The 17405-nt window shown below is 32.4% G+C and overlaps 1 protein-coding gene across 2 annotated transcripts in view; it reads left to right on the top strand.

Moving 5' to 3' along the window:
- ATP9B (ATPase phospholipid transporting 9B (putative)) overlaps positions 1-17405 on the top strand; it is a 431234-nt gene that overhangs the window by 62067 nt on the left and 351762 nt on the right. For both annotated transcript variants that reach the window (XM_051970555.1, XM_051970554.1), the window contains exon 4: positions 3091-3204. In XM_051970555.1, coding sequence (XP_051826515.1) covers positions 3091-3204 — 114 coding nt within the window. The remainder of the gene's footprint in view (positions 1-3090; positions 3205-17405) is intronic.

Raw genomic sequence — 17405 nt, forward strand, 5'->3', positions numbered from 1 at the left:
ACAATTAAAATTGTTTTTTATAAGGAATTGATTTCTTTTCAAAGTATGTTTGGAATAGGTACATATTAATAGAAAGGAATTTAAAATGAAATGACCTGTCTAGATGTTAATGGATTTTCCATTTGAAGTTCAGACTTAAGAATACTGATTTTAATATAACACATTAAATTTAATAAGCTTATCAGATTACCTTTCAAAATAATTAAGATATTTAAAGGATAATAAATACCATTTTTTAAAAGCCCATGTATTCTTAGTCTCTACTCTGCATTATTTACAAAGCCACATTTACATGTGTAGAATTGCTTTATTATTTTTTAATTTTTGGGTCCTGTTTCAGAAGTAAATTTTAAAAGGAATATTATAACAATGATTCGTATAAGCATATAGATATATTTCAAGTTTTTTTTTTTTTTTAACATCTTGTTTACTGGCAGATTTGTGCTATTTAGCTTTAAAATCTCTTCTCCACTTCAATTTAGAGCTGCTTTGTCCTTTACATTTTAATTTAAATAATCACACTACTTTATATTGGGTATTGATTTTTTTCTCCCCATCCATCCAATAGTTGGCAAAAGCTTGATATCTAATATGGTTCTTTATTAAAACACACAAAAACTAATGGCTCCATAATTAAAAGACTGATCTTTTGTCAAGGCAATAAAATGTCAACTGTCTTTCAGGCAGATAAATATTCTCATCTTTATTGAACGAAGCTACTGTTTTCTCCCTAGGTTTAAATTATTAAATACAAACAGATTGGTTAAGCATTGTACATTTTCCTAAAGGTCACAAAGTTCATTAAGTATACAGTAAAGCATTGATTACTGTGGTTAAAAATCTGCAGGGTAGCTTAACACTGATCAAATTAAATTCATATAACTTCCTAAAATCAGCCATATTTTGCAAATACCTGTTGATCTGTTTGTAAAGGCTAATATCATGTGAATGTTTCATCTTTTTTTCTTAGTATATTTTCTTTCAAATTAGCCTTTTCCATATAAATTGTAGAATTTTAAAAATGTTTGGTAATTACATACTAAGAATTCTATTCCATTTTTAAAAATAATGACAGTTTTTGAATTGCTAATAAATATAATTTATGTTGAATGGAATTTTGAAGAAATCAGTGGGGTTTGGGGAGAAAGAAAATCCTGCTCAGATTAATTTGTGAAATAATTTAAAACATTTTAGACCTAAATTGAATATGATTTATTGTGAATATAAACAGTCAATGTAGCAAAGCTGTCTTTGTCAAACAAACAAATATATAATGATGTAAATAACATATATAAAACAATGTTATTAGGCTGGGTTGACAAATATTTCTATTTAACTATTGCTTAACTTGCCTAATGTTACTTTTCATATAAAGACTATAAAGCAGTTCTGTGTAAGTCTTGTTTTGCAAGTTGATCTGCTGTTTTGTGATTAGGTGAAATCAAATTATTTATTTTTAAAATTCTGTTCTTATACATTTTATTTACTGTGATTTCAGTAGAATTTAATACACTAACCCTTAGCCATAGTCTAGATTTTAAAATATTTTAACAATCCCTAAATCTCTCTTTTATATTAAATTTGTACTTCATAAGCTCATTTGACATCTTCACTGAAAATTAATATTTTTGTTACAGTACAATTAATAGTGTAATTTTCTGTTGAAAATAGATTACATACCTATATCTACATCCATCTATCTATCTATCTATATCTATATCTATATATTATTTGCCTCTGCAGTAACTAAAGAAAAATACAAGTCATTTAGATTTTTGTCCAGTAAGGTGTACATGATTAGATGTAATGATATAGTTGATTATAAAAGAAAATCAATGTTTGTCCCAGAGAAAACTATTTTTGGATAACGTAATAAATGCTGCTGAATCAATCTTGTAATTTTAAAAGTGTTATTCTCTTAAAAATTAAATAATCTATGCATTTATGACTAGTTCTTGACATTTCTTTATTATTGGTTCACACCTTTATTACACAGTGTGTATGATGTTGAGCAGGTTACTAACTTTTTTCTGTGCTATATACCATTATTGTCAAATTCAAATAGAAATGGAGACCATTAATTCATAGATCTCTATTGGCTACATATGGACATTAAATTTAATTAAAAATTAATATTGTCCATGTTTTATTGTATTTTTTACTTATTTTGTTCAGTATTACTTCATTATATTTTAATCTGGTTCTTCTCTCACTTGGGAGTCTGTAGATTGTGTGTTTGACATCTCTACTCCACATAACTTCTTAAGACTCCCAAATCTTGGTGGAAATGCTGATATAGCATTAGGAGAGGATTATTTATTGGGAATACCCGAAACCAATGAAATTACAGACCTGGAACTCTACTATATGATATTTATATTAGTTTTTCATTTATTAAATAGATTTACCCTTACTATAAATTTTGTGGCATTTATAGTGTTATTGGAAATAATTTTAATTCTTTGGAATAAAAGGAACAAATGCATTTAAACACATATGCCTTATTAAACAAACTGACAAACCATAGTCATCATGAAAACTTGGATTTTTTTTTACTTAGAAACTAAGAAGACCCAGGAATTTTTAAAATTGGAAGTGTATTATGTTATCATGTTATATTGACTGGGAAGGCCAGATAATCCTTAAATTAAACCTTAAATTTAATAAAATGAAAAATGTATGCTAAATATTATTCCTTCCACAAAGAAGTTTTTTAGTGTCAAATATATGTTGATTGAGATCTTTCAGCTTCTGTGGAATGTATTTATAGTAGAATTTTGTTAAAATTGAGAGGAAGAAAATTTTCCATAAAGAGAATGTAAATTTGTTTTAAGTAGTTAAGTTTAAAAAAAAATTAATTATAACATTTTAACTTATTATTTTTTATTTATTGTAAATTATCTGATTTTTCTTTTTTAGGTATTATGATTCTAGAAAGCCAGTGATAGAATTAATAAACTGTGGTTGAGTAATGGTCTATATACATACTTTAAAAGAGCTCTGAATTTTATATATTGATTTTCAAAAAATATAGTGAAATCATAAGGTTTTTCTCTGAGCCTTCAATTTATTTTCTCTTTTCTTTTTTAGGTTTTATATGAACAATTCAAGTTTTTCTTGAATCTCTATTTTCTGGTAGTATCCTGTTCACAGTTTGTACCAGCACTGAAAATAGGCTATCTCTACACCTACTGGGCTCCTCTGGTAAAAGAAAAAGTTCAATATTGTGTTCAATTAAGTTTAATATTATGAACATATTTTTTAAGTGCAATTCAATATTTTGTCCTTTTAAGACATAATATGATTAATTTTTAAAAGGTTGTTAATTTATTTTACTATAAGACTTGTCTAGAGATTTAAGTTTTTTTTTTTAATCTAGAAATTTCTTCTAAATTGTATAAGATATATTATAGTGATATCTTGGTCCTGTGAAATTGCCTAGAATCTTTAGATATTTTACATCTGTGTGAAAGTTACTATTACAAATAAATGCTCTTTTTTTAGTGACTAAGGAATTTTGAATTAGACATTCTGCATTGTCCCAAAGGTAGCACGTCAGTTTTGCTTGCCTAATTCCCTCCTGTGCTAATTGAGCTCCTGGGAATGATGTTGAAGGAATTGTGGGTTATGTTCAGTTAGTCTCTTGACATTCTGACAGATAGGCATGTTTTTCCCCTTGGCTGATGGAATGTCAGTCATGAGGGTGAACATTTGAAAGAAATTGATTGTTACAGTCCATCTCTTGTTGACAGTTTAGAGTATGAAGTTTTAAATTTTCTTTCTTTAAGAGTATTGTTTAGAATATTTAGAATATTGAGTTGCTTATAAATTTTTTCATATCAACTATATGCTACCTGTTGTTTTCATCATGTTTTAACTTGCAAGCATCTTTAGTGCTACGTAACTCTTCCCTACTGCTTTCATCATAAGAAATGATTTGCTTTGTTTCTTGATTCTAGCTTCAAGATCAGGCAAAAAAAATACGATTGGTAAGGAATATGAATGCAAAGATATCTGGAATGAAAGCACAGTGTCCGTCTGATGGAATTGCATTTGATTAAGAAATATTCAGAGTTTTATGCTTATGAACTTGGTACCTCTGGTTCATCATAGTCTAGGAGTGTCATTACATCTGTATTTCTACATCTTTCTTTTTCTCCTGCCTTAAACATTTTCCCATTGTATGATTATTCTTTTCTTTATCTGAGTATTCTCAGCCTTAGCATCTCATTTCTTTTCACTTCACCAAATGTAGGTCAATGCTTTTCTGCTTTTATTTAATTCACCTACCTTTAATTTAAATTTCTGGTAGTTCTCTGTTGTAAAAACTGTGAGATTTTAGGAATTAAGGATAGTTTTTTTCAATATGTATAATAGTTAAAAGATCATATTATAATGGAATCTTTTTTATCTAATACTGATATTTGTGGGCAGAACTTTCTGGGATCAAATTAGTCCCTCAACTAATAGGGTATGTAAAATTTCTACTCTAGATAGGCATTAGATTTTAAGGATGAAGTTTTAGCTTCATCCTTTTGGTTTAGCTAAATCCATGTAAAAGAGCTATGTCATAACAAAGTTTCACCATAAGTCTAACTAAACTTCTACCTTGATTTGCTTAACTTAATCATTATTTAATAAATATTAAATACTTTTTGCATATAAGATCTTGTAGTACTACCCCAGAGGAAGCTAAGAAAATAAGTAAGAGATATTAAAATTGTTTTAAGTAAACATACAAGTTATATATGGAAGTAATTTGATTTCAGCCCTCAACATTCAATTAAAGCTGCTCTCTCCAAAATTACTAATTATCTCTCAATTGCGAGATCTAGTGGCCTTTTCTCAATTGTCATCCTTTTCTTCTGCCTTTGACACTGTTGATCACCATCTGTCTCCTCATGGCTATTCTCTTTAGATTTGCTCAACACTGTTCTCTCTTGTTTTTACTCCTACTTGTCTGATAATCTATTTCTTAGTCTCATTTTCCCTCTTTATTCTCTTATTTAATAATTTTATCAATTCTCATACATCATTATCATCTTTTTGTAGACAATTCTGTGATGGGTATATCTAACCCTAGTCTTTCTCTCATCCTATAAATCTATGTTAACAATTGCCTTTTGCACATTTTGAATTGGATATCCCAGAGTTGTCAGACATGCAGTCTACAATTTCCTCAGTGTAGCCCGAACTTCAAAATTCTTAGCATGGTTTTTGTGAGCATTTAATAAGTGCTGATTGGTTAGTACTTTTTAATAGTTTTACAAAGTCTTGTGCATATTATTTCATTTGAGTTTCATAATTGTTCTGTAAAATAGTCTTATTACTCTTAAATTGTAACAAAAAGATAATTAGATTAAAATGCAATTGGGAAGTACTTAATAAAATAAAGTACAATAAAACCATAGTTAACATTAAATTTCTTTTATTTATGTAATGTATTTTTATTTAGTATTTTATTTTTCCCAATTATATGTAAAAACAATTTTTTTTAATTATAGCTTTTTATATACAAAACATATGCATGGGTAACTTTTTCAACATTGACTCTTGCAAAATCTTCTGTTCCAAATTTTCCCCTCCTTCTTCCCACCCCTTCCCCTAGATGGCAGGTAGTCCAATACATGGTTAACATTAAATTTTAAAACCAAATCATTACATGGCCCTCAGTGATTCTTATATAGGATTAACAGCATGTATTTCTAGTTGAGCTTGATACCACGATCATAAGCGTCTCCAACTCAACATATCTAAAACAAATCTTCCCAGAGTTGTTGTGAGGATCAAATGATATAGTATTTGCAAAGCACAGTGCCTGGCACATAGGAGAGGATGCTGACTATCATCACTCTATACATATCTTGAATGTAACTGATTATATACATATAATCTCCCCTTTTAGAATGTGTGCTCTTTTAGGGAAGATTCCATTTTAACCATTGTTTATATCTTCACTGCTTGGTACTGTACCTGGAAGATAGTGACCATTTAAAATGATTGATTGATGGACATGCCTCAGAGTGGATTGAGCACTAAGCTTGGAAGCAGGAAAATGCTCCACGAGTTTAAATCTGACTTCAGGTGCTTATTAGCTGTGTGATCCTCAACTTCCTCATCTTTCAAATGAGCTGGAGAAAGAAATGGCAAACTATTCCATAATTTTTGTCAAAATCCCAAATAGAGTATAAACTGAGGCACAAATCCTACTGGACGTGGAAATTTCCCTAAGTTGAAGAAAAGTGGTTGCTGATTTGCTGGTTATTGTATGATTTCATTGTCTTGTTGTTTGAGGTTGAAGTCTGGCACCAAGGATGTTGGGGTTCAAGATATCAATTCCTACTTTAAAATATTAGGCATAAGGTGCAAGATAGCCAAGGGCTTTCTCCTTGCCAAAAGGTACCTTTATTTATGAAAAGAGGTTATAGACAAAAGGAATAAGTAAAATAAACACCAGGAGTAATAGATTTGGGAGAACATTTAGTTAGCAAAGAAAGGTGTTTTTAAACAGTTAACAAGGGAAAAGACAAGTTCTCTAGTGGAATTCATAGTTAACCAGGAGAAAGGGGAATACTCCATTAAGTGGGAGTAAACCATTGAATGACAAGCTAAATTTAAGGAGAAAGACCACATGAGGCATGGGAGAGGAAGGGAGAGGCAAGATACCAGTAGTCAGAGCTCCATGGAAGGCTAACCCAAAAGGGCTTCAGCAAAGATGGCATCATCATTGTAGGGGAAATTTAACCTCTGGGTTTGACATCATAAGTTGGCTTACTGATTGAATACAGTAAGGTGGGATTTCCTAAGACCTCAGGGTGGGACTAATGCTGAGCTTAGCTGGTCTCCATCCATGTTCTTCCCTGCTTGCCTCAGGACTATTATAGTCTTAACAGTTGTTCAGACTTTCTCTGCCAATTCCACCTAGTTATCTACAACCTCATTACTGCTCCCTTATGAAATAGGGAAGCGCTAGCATTTCAGAGCCATAGTAACAAGAGTCATGGAAAGTTTTAGAAAGGACTGAAACAACTAAACAATTACCAGTTTTGGTTGAAAATTAATACGAATAAAGGGGCAGCCAGGTGGCACAGTGGATAGAGCACCAGCCCTGAAGTCAGGAGGACCTGAGTTCAAATCTGGTCTCAGACACTTAACACTTCCTAGCTATGTGACCCTGGACAAGTCACTGAACCTCAATTGCCTTAGCCAAAAAAAAGAAAGAAAAAAATTAATACAAATAGTCTGTGTAAAACCTCACATTACTAAATTTTATATAGTTTAATTCATCAATCAATGAATCATTTATTTAAGTGCCTGTTATGTGAGGTAGGGTGCTATGCTAGAAAGTGGGAGCACAAAACTAGAAATGAAACTGGGTCTGTTTTCAAAAAGCTTGCATTCTTTTTGAAAGATGACAAAATGTGCATATAAAATAAATAAAAGGTTAATTTTTTGATGGGAAGAATACTATTAGCTTGTGAAATGGAGAGGGTACAACTGGAAAGGTTTCATGTTAAAAGATGACACAAGAATTTTTATGGAAAAAAAGGATTCTCACAAAGAGAGAATGAGCTAAGGAGAGAGCGAATTAGGTTTGGTAGAAGCTACTGCAAAGCCATGTAGTAGATGGAATGTGTTGTATTAGAGTAGGAAAAAAGTCAATTTGGATCTTAGAGTAAGGGAAAAAAAAACTATTAAGTTTGGGAAAGTAAGGATTGGCCTGATTAAGCTTAAAATTTGAAATCCAGGTATCTTGTTTTTCCAGAATATTTGGGAGACCCATTCTCATTCTAGAACTATGAACTATTATTAGATTAATTCTGTCTTTATTCTTGATGGGGTGTGTTAATCTACTTAGTTTTGTCCCATCAGTTGTCTCTGTTGTTCTGGATTAAATTGGATTCCTAGCCATCACTTCTCTAATTTTTTTTTTTTCCTTTATTAGAACATGACTTTTGTATTTGTATGCATCTCCAGTTCTTAGCACCTAGCATGGCTTGATATTTTTTTCATCTCTAAGAGAGAACAATTAGAATTTAAGTAGGGGAGTAATTAAGGTCAGTTATGCACTTTAGGAAAATAACATAAGCAGATTTTTGTGGGATATGTATTGTAGGTATACTTGAGGAAGTTCATTTAGGAGACTTGCAGTGGTGTAGGTCAGTCTGTCAGTCAATAAGCTAGCTAAGTGGTAGAGGGAACATTGGGTCTTTAGTCAGAAAGATCTAAGTTCAAATCCTATTAGCTGTATTTCCCTGGGCAAGTCACTTCATTTCTGTTTATCTTACCTCCCAAAGTTGTTGTAAGGATCAAATGAGATATTTGTAAAGTGCTTGGCATATTAATAGATAGTATATAAATATTAGCTGCTGCTATTGTTGTGGTTGTGATAGTGGTTTTCCAGCACTTACTACGTGTGAGGTGCATAAGGGTACTAAGAAAAGCAGAAAAGATTCTTATCCTGCAGGAGAATATATGCAGGCTATGTAGAGAATATATTGGAAGTAATCCTAGAGAGAAGACACTTGTAGTGGGTGGATAGAATATCTTCTTGTTAAGAACAAGTTTGAGCTAAGTCTTAAAGCTAGGAAATTCTAAGTAGAGGTGTGAAATTAGATCATTCCATATGGAGATTCCTGTGTGAGGATCATCAGGAAGGTTACAGAGTATTTAGTTGTTAAGAAGATTGGAAAGATAGGAAGGGGCCAGGTTGTAAGGTGCTTTTAAAGCCAGACAGAATTTTATATTATGTTCTAGAAGCAATTGGGAGTCACTACTGTTTATTTAGTTGATTAGTGGCATAGGAATACCTGTAGTTAGGAAGATAATTTTTTTTTTTTTTTTGTTAAGAGGAGGATAAATTGGAGTGGTCAAGACTCGAGGCAGGGCGACCAACTAAAAAGTGCCATGTAGTGAAGGCTTAGTAAGTAGAAATGAGAGTTTGTGATGTGGGAAAAGTCTGCTTTCAATAATTTGATTATTCAAAACTTAATTTTTATATTTTTTTTTCAGTTTTGGCTTCTTAATTAGGAAAATGCATTGATAAATGCTTTATTTATGTAGTGATAATTTCCAAACTGCTTTCCATAAGCATCATTATATAGAACCCATATGAAATAGAACAAGTATAATCCTTTTTTTTTTTTACAGATGAGGAAATTGAAAATATGCATAAGGACATATTCATAAGATCCAGCTGAAAAGGACTTTAGAGATAAACTTGTCAAACTCTTACATTTCATAGCATCTTTATTTTGATAGTATGTATCAAGGGGATGATTTTAAAAGATAAAATTTTGATCTTAGCAAGGAATTTGAAACAAAGTTTCCTTTGAACTGTCTTGTTACTTAACCTCTCTGGGCCTTAGGTTTCTCATTTCTAAAATATGACATTTTCTCTAAATGATCTGTCTGTAGTCTTTCAACTATAACAGCATCTTAAAGTTAACGAGGTCACATATAAAGTCAAACAAGTGGCATGGTTAGGACTTGAACCTGTGTCTTCTGATGTGCATTGTGTTAATACTCTGCTACATTTTCCCATATAAAAACTGGACAGCAGTTGTCCCAATTTTTGGTCATTCATTTCAGTAGAGTCCAACTCTTTGTTATTCCATTTGGGGATTTTTTTGGCAAAGATATTGGAATAGTTTGGCATTTTCTTCTAGCTCCTTTTAAGAAACTAAATGATGAGGAAACTAAGACAGAGAGGATTAAATGACTTTCCCTGGGCCATGGAGCTAGTAAGCATCTGAGGTTATATTTGAATTGATGAAGAGGAGTCTTCCTGATTCAAAATTGGGTTCTCTTTCCACTGTGCCACCAATCTGCTCTTGTACCAATTTTCATCTCATTTGTCCACCAATCATTCCCTAATCAGTTATGTATCACACATTGGGCTGGAGAAGTAACAAAGTATAATGATAACAATTCTTGCCTTTCTGGAGTCTGAAGCCCAGAGTTTGCATTTTATTACAAAAATAGAACATGGTTGGTACCAGAACACTATAAATGCCATGAGAATTCTGAAGAAGGGAAGACCATTCTCAAATAAATGTATAGGTGTGAGGGAGGAGAGAAATGAAGGTGTATCTCTTATAGTATTAATATTTGTCATATGGTCATATTTATACATTGTACTTCTGGTATAAAGAATTCACTTAAGCAGTCATAATGAAAATCGAACACTCAGTCATCATGTGGCAAATCAAGATTCTTTGCCCCATCAATTTTTGAACTGCTTTTGCTCCAGAAAGTAGGCATCTATAGGCTATTCTCCTTTAAAAAGTCTTTTGTTCTACTAAAATGTTCCAAGGGGCAAAAAAGTTTGTGAACTTGACTTTTTGCGGTTCCATGTATCTCTGTTATCACTCCCCCTCCAATTCTGTGGAAGAATCCATACATTTGAAGGAAGGCCACGGAGATGCAGTAGAACATAATGAACTCCATTGGATTAGGAAACAGGAAACCTAGGTTGTAGTCCTGGCCATGCTATCAATTAAGTTCAGTTTAGTAAGCATTTATTAAGGATTGGGGATATAAAAAGTGGCCAAAGGCCATCCCTCCCCTTAAGGAGTTTACAGTCTAATGGGAGAGACATACAGAGCAAGCTATATATAGGATAAATAGTAAATAATTAGCAGCGTGAAGGCATTGGAATTAAGAGGGATTGTTGAAGGTTTCCTGCAGGAGGTGGAATTTTAGCTGGGATTTAAAGGAAGACTGGGAGTAGAGGAGTGAGAGCATTCCAGTCCTGGGGGACAGCCAGAGAGGATGGTGTGAGCTAAGAGTATCTTGCTCCTGAAACAGCCAGGAGGTCAGTATAACTGGGTCAGACTGTGTCCTGGGTGTAAGGTATAAGAAGACTTGAAGGAGAGAGGGACTAGGTTTTGACAGGATTTGAATGCCAAATAGACTATTTTGTATTTGTTTCTAGAGGCAATAGGAAACCACTGAAGTTTATTGAGAATGGAAATGATATGGTCAGTCTTTCATTTTATAAAAAAATCACGGTAGTGGCTGAATGGAAAATGGATTGGAAGAGGAAAAGATATGAAGCAGCAGGCTAGTGTAGTAATCAAGGTGTGAAGTGATGACAACGGCACCAGAATGGTGGCAGTGTCAGAGAAGAGAAGGGGCTATTTTCAAAAGATGTTGCAAAGGTGAAATCAACAGCCATTGGTATGGATATGGGAGGAGGAGAGGAACTGAGAATGACTCTTTGTTTGTGAGCCTAAATCTGGGAGGATCTTGTCCTCTTTAATCATAGGGATGGTAGGAGATGGGAAGGATTTACAGAGCAAGATTAAAAGTTTTGTATTGAATATATTAAATTTAAGATATCTACTGGACACCTAGTTCAAGACATCTGAAAGGCACTTGGATGTACTAGATTGGAGATGAGAGATTGGAACAGGAAAGGTAGATTTGAGAATCATAAATATATTGATGATAATTAAATTCATGCATGATATACTCGTGATTTTTAGACATGACGTGGATGAGAATATATCAAAGGGAATTGAGAAGGAATAGTCAAATAGATAGAAAAAGGACCAGGAGAAAGTGATGTCTAAGAAAAAGTATCAATAAGAAGATTTTTGACAGTGTTATCCCAATCTTTAAAGTGGGTGGATAGGTAGGACCATATTGAAATAGGTTTAGAATAGCTGCTAAATATGGCAGTATTCTTTATAAGTGTATTTCGGAGACCTGAACCACTCTAACTCTCACTGATTGATAAACAAAAAGGTCCTGAGCTAAGCCCACTTGGTCTTTATTTTGGTACTGATTGATTCAGGATTCCTTTTTTATTTTAATTATTTTTGATGAGATTAAAAAACAGAGGACAATTTTTTCTCATTTCTTTCTTATTTAGCATTAGTCACTCAATGATCAGTTATCTCAGTCAAACTGAGACCTGTTAAAGATCATGACTTAAAAAGACTTAGGTCTTCCACTACATCCAGGGCCATCTCCAGTCCTTTCAATCTATCTCTGGCCACTGGACCAGATAGTACTGTGGGAGAAGGTGATGATCTTGCACAGCCCTCCCTCACTTAAATTCATTTCATTGCATGCGCTTCCTGATGTCATGGTTGTCTTCCACAATGAAGAACAAACATTTCAAAAACCCAAATGTCTCTAAATTCCATAAGACTGAACAAAACGGTTAATTAAGCTATTGTCAAAAGTAGTTTGGATATTAAGGCTTTATTTAAAAATAAACTTTTAAATTTTTACTTAATTTATTTGTATTTATTGTGAATATTACTAGTTTTTTAGATTGCATAATACATAGAAAGGTGAACTTGAAGTTGGGAAGATCTGAATTCAGATCTTCCTTCAGACACTGGGTTATTTGGGTTATAATCATGTAACCTCTCAGCTACAGACTTTTTCTTCATCTATAAAAATGGGCCAATAATAGCTACTTTCCTCCCAGGGTTGTTGTGAAGTTCAAATGAGATAATATTGTAAAATGTTTTACCCTTTAAATTGCTAAATAAATGCTATCTATCATTGATGAAAGTACTTTCATCATATTTATCATTTTATTGATTCGTGGAAAATCACCCTATTGAAAATATAGCACCAGGGACAAATTGACTTCCTGGTCAGAACTCTGGTGAGAAGTGATTTTCTAAAATTAATAGTTGAATAGGTAGATTAAAATTAGGAAACATTTTTTAAAAAGCCTTATCATTCTTAGATGTTACTTTTAATTTTTGTAGTTTAATTATTTCTCTAGCAAAAATCAATTTATTCTGTCCCAAGTTGGGATTTTTCAACATTTTAGTATCTGAATCTTTTTCTACTGTTTGGGATTAATCACTTGATTGTTTATTTAGCATCTTTACAAGAATCTATGAAAAGGAAATAAATAGATATTATCTGAAAGGAAATTTTGTCTCTCTTTTGCTTATTGCTAACCCTGTGCTAAGTAACTCTTTGCAGTGAAGATTAAATGATTATTCACCAACATATTTTTCTTTTCTTTTTTTTTGTTGGCTTAAAAAGATTTTTTTTATTAAAGCTTTTTATTTTCAAAACATAAGTATGGATAATTTTCAACATTCATCCTTACAAAACCTTGTGTTCCAAATTTTTTTCCCTCCCTTTCTCTCATCCTCTTTCCTAGATGGCAAGTAATCCAGATCTCAACTGGGCACCTACTGAGGCAGGGCAATAAATTTATATTTTTTAAATTGAATCATTATCCTACTTACTATAGAGTTTTTCCAAAGAGAAACTTTGAATATTTTGCTAAAAAAAATCTTTGATCCACATACTTGAAAATCCCTCTTTTTTCCTCCTATCTCACTTTACTTTGACACCTTCCACCATTCTCTCCTCTTTTATCACTATCTTACCTAGTATCCTTTCTTTTTGCCAAGGTAAATCCCTGTACATGTATAAATGATCTCATTTCCTCTCCCCCCCCCCTTTTTTTTTTAACAACAAACTGAGCCTCTATTATCTCTATTCCCTTCTTCAACCAATCTTCAGTCTCCTTCTGCTTAATGGTTGTTTCTCAACTGCCTACAAACATATCCATATCTCCTCCATTCTCATAAAGCTTCAACTTTATCTGTCCATCTATAGTAGCTATCATTATTCCATAAGTCCTCCTTTTAATAGCTAAACTCCTTGAGAAGGCCATCAGTAATTAGGGTTGCCACTTTTCTTTCACTCTCCTCTTAGCTATGCACACTGAATTGCAACCCCATCATTCAACTGAAACTGCTCTCTCCAAAGTTATTAATGATCTCTTCATTGCCAAAGCTAATAGCCTTTTCTTGAATCTTTATACTTCTCTCTAACCTTTGACACTATTGATCATCCCCTTTTCTTTGGATAATCTCTTCTCTTTGAGTGTTTTCTTCTCATTCTCCTGCTTGTCTCTCTATTTCTCCAACATCTTGTTTGATCTTCATCCTGAGTATCCCACAATGTTCTATCCTGGGCCCTTCATCTTCCTCTATCATGTGATTTTATCAACTCTCATGGGTTCAATTATTGACTCTCTTTGATGATTTTTTGTAATAAATCTGGTTATCCAGCCCTAATATCTCTGTTAACCTTTAGCCTACATTTCCAGGTATCTTTTGGACATCTGGAACTGTTGAAAACAGAATTTATTATTTTTCCCTGTAAGTCTTCTTCCTTCTTCTTTAGGGTACTACCACTCTCTGTCACCTAGATCCTCAACTTAGTTGTCTTCTTGAACTCCTCATTTTCTGCCATCTCCCTGCCCCTATATCCAATCTTTGCCAAGTCCTGTTATTTCTACCTTCTTAACATCTCCTATATACTCCTTCTTTCCACTGCCATTGCCACCACCCTGGTTCATGCCCCATATCACACCAGTAACCTTTTAGTTGATCTTCCTGTATCAGGTCTTTCCCCATTCCAGGATATCTTTCATTCAACCATCAAATTGATTTTCCTAACGGGAAAACGGGATAACTCCCTCCCCTCCCACCCTCTAATTAAATAAACCCAAAGGCTTCCTCTCATTTCCAAGAAAACTCAATCTGACGAAAAAATATTTCATAATCTGATTCCCTTATACTTTCCCAGTCTTCTTACATCTTATTATTCTCAATATTCTCCGCTATTAAATAACATTGGCTTTTTTTTTTTTTCACACAAGGCATTCCATCTTCTAATTGTATTTTCTTTGGTCATCTGTCATGCCTAAGATTCTCTTATTCTTTATCTCTACTTTCTGAGTTCCTTCACTTTAAGCCCTAGATAAAATCCCAATTCTGTAAGGAAAGGCCTTTGCTGGTCATTCTTAATGTTAATGTTTTGGCTCTGTTGATTATCTTCAGTTTATCATATATTTATATTGTAGTTGGCATGTTATTTCTATCATTATACTGTGTGCTCCTGAAAAGCAGAGCCTTTTTTTTTTTTAAACTTACTTTCTATCCCGTAGTGCTTAATGCAGTGTAGTGACCAATAAATGCTTTTTGACCAAGGAAGACTAGATTGTCATGCAGAAGTAAAGATTTAGTTAGATTAGATAATATATATTAATAATGACCCCCTTTAGCATAGCTCTGTGACTTTATCCACTTACATTCAGCAGCATCTCAATAAAAAACAAATAGGAATATGTTGTTGGTACACTTGGGATTCATAAAGATATAACAAAGAATAGGACAGAAGGTCAGGGGATTTGGGATAGCTAATTTTAGTTAATCATAGGATAAAGATCAGCATATTTGATAAGCTTATCTTTTCTGGTGTTTACTCTTTGATAACCTCACTGTGCCATCTAGCTGCCCCAATTTTTTTTTCCTTTTTGGAGACATTTAAAGTTATCTGTGTTGCCCAGAGTCACTGAACTAGTAAATATTTAAGGCTGTATTTGAACTCGGGTACTCTTGACTTCAAGGCCAATGTTCTACCCGTGCCACTTAGTTGCCCCTTTCCCCTTTTTTTAAACATGAAGTGATACACTTTTATTATGAGTTATGTTATCACTCATAAAAGGAGAGCTTTTAGATTGCTGTATCAGGAAAAAAATTTTATTTATAAAAGTTATTATTTGAAAATCATTTTTAGTCTAATTTGGACATTATAATGGCATTAATAATTATCAGTGACAGACCTTGTGCATATTTAAACTTTTCTAAGTTTATTATGTTCAGGTTTCTTGCATTAGCTGGCAGCATAGTGGAGAAAGAATGTTGGACATGGAAACGAGGAAGACCTGAGTTCAGATCTAGCCTTACTAGCTTTGAGACCTTTGGCAAGTCAATTAACATCTGCCTCAATTTCTTGACTCTACAATGAGGGTAATAGTAGTCTCTAAGTAGGTATTTTTGTAAAAAGGATAAGCTTGGAGAAATCCTTTACCATGTTCAGAAACCTGTAATCTACAGCTCAAAAGAAGAACTAAAAAGTATATATCTTTATCTTGTTTTTAAGCCATTTTAAAAAAAATCTTGTTGGTAAGGCTTATGCTGAGGATAGAAGCTTGTATTGCCTTGTCATGCTTATCTTAATTTTTTATATATGTCCAACTCTGTCTCTCTTGTGACCATTTATTCTTTAGTAATTCCAGTTTTCAGCTTTCTTTAATATTCATATAGTAGCTATTTCTACCTTTCACATTCATTTAAGTAATAAACAAATTAGTGGTTTTTCTTCTTTGCTGTTATAGCTCATTTTTCTAAACATTTTCAAGATAAAGCCATAGCTTTATGGTATGGCAAAGTGAAAGTTTTAAAATTGATATCTTAATTGCTTTTTAAAAGTAATTTGAGTCCTCTCTTGGGGACATATCTGCAGTTAAAATATTAGTTAACTAATTTGATGTGATCTTTCAACTTTTGAGGGAGCTTTCTGAGACCTTTTTTAAATGTAGTTGACTACAAGTTATTAATTCTAACCTTTCTTCTATTTTGAAATTATCAATCACTTTTTATTTTTTATAGTGTGTTTTATCATTACATTTGCCTTTTTATAATGTTGAAAACTAGAAAGACAAAAACATATATGGTGAACTCTTATAAAGGCAAAAACCTACATTTTTAACTCATCTTTTGTGGAATGCAGAAATGTCAGATTTTGTATTTCTGTTCTTCCACTTATAGATTGCTCTGACCAAACACCTTAGAAAAACTTTGACAATAAATATATATATATATGTATATATATATATTTTGTTTTCTAAGTGTAACACACTAAAAATTTTCCCAACTGCCTATTAAGACAGAAGTTATTAAATGCTTTTAAGGTAAACTTATTAAATTTTAAAACTACTAAAATCATCTCTATAGTACAGACATTATAGAGTCATATTATAGCTCAAGGACACATTTTAAATATGTATTATACAGATCAAATCCTGTGTATGGTAAACAGTTCTTTGTCTCAAAGATAGCCAAGATATACCCAGTAGTTCACTTATTTCAAGCTATATATCATATAGTAAAATTTTAGGAAAAGGAATACTAATATTCATTTGGAATGTGTTATTTAATATGTTAACATCCTTTAATATGTTTGAAATGATACTTGTCATTCATAATATACATTGAAGAAAGATCATCAGTTCAGTGAATCCAACTTAAATACAATTTATCCAGTCACAGGGAGAGTAATATGAAAAGTACTGATGAAGGTGCCAGGAAGTTTGTAAGCTTTGAAAATTAGATATCAGCCACATATTTGTGTTTTGTCAGGGATTCAAATTAGTAAGTAGATACAAGTTTTATTTAGATGGCCTAAAATTAATCTCTATCACTTTTTTCTTTTCTCAGTGAAAGATATGAATATTGTAAAAATATCACTTCGCTTACTTCCCCCCAAAAAGGTGTTCAGTGGGATTTCTCATTTACTGGCATTTATTGTGATAATAGGTTGCAGAAATTTATAAATATTTTTAC

The sequence above is a fragment of the Antechinus flavipes genome, chromosome 1, assembly GCF_016432865.1.
Source record: "Antechinus flavipes isolate AdamAnt ecotype Samford, QLD, Australia chromosome 1, AdamAnt_v2, whole genome shotgun sequence".
In the NCBI taxonomy this organism is placed as follows: Eukaryota; Metazoa; Chordata; class Mammalia; order Dasyuromorphia; family Dasyuridae; genus Antechinus; species Antechinus flavipes.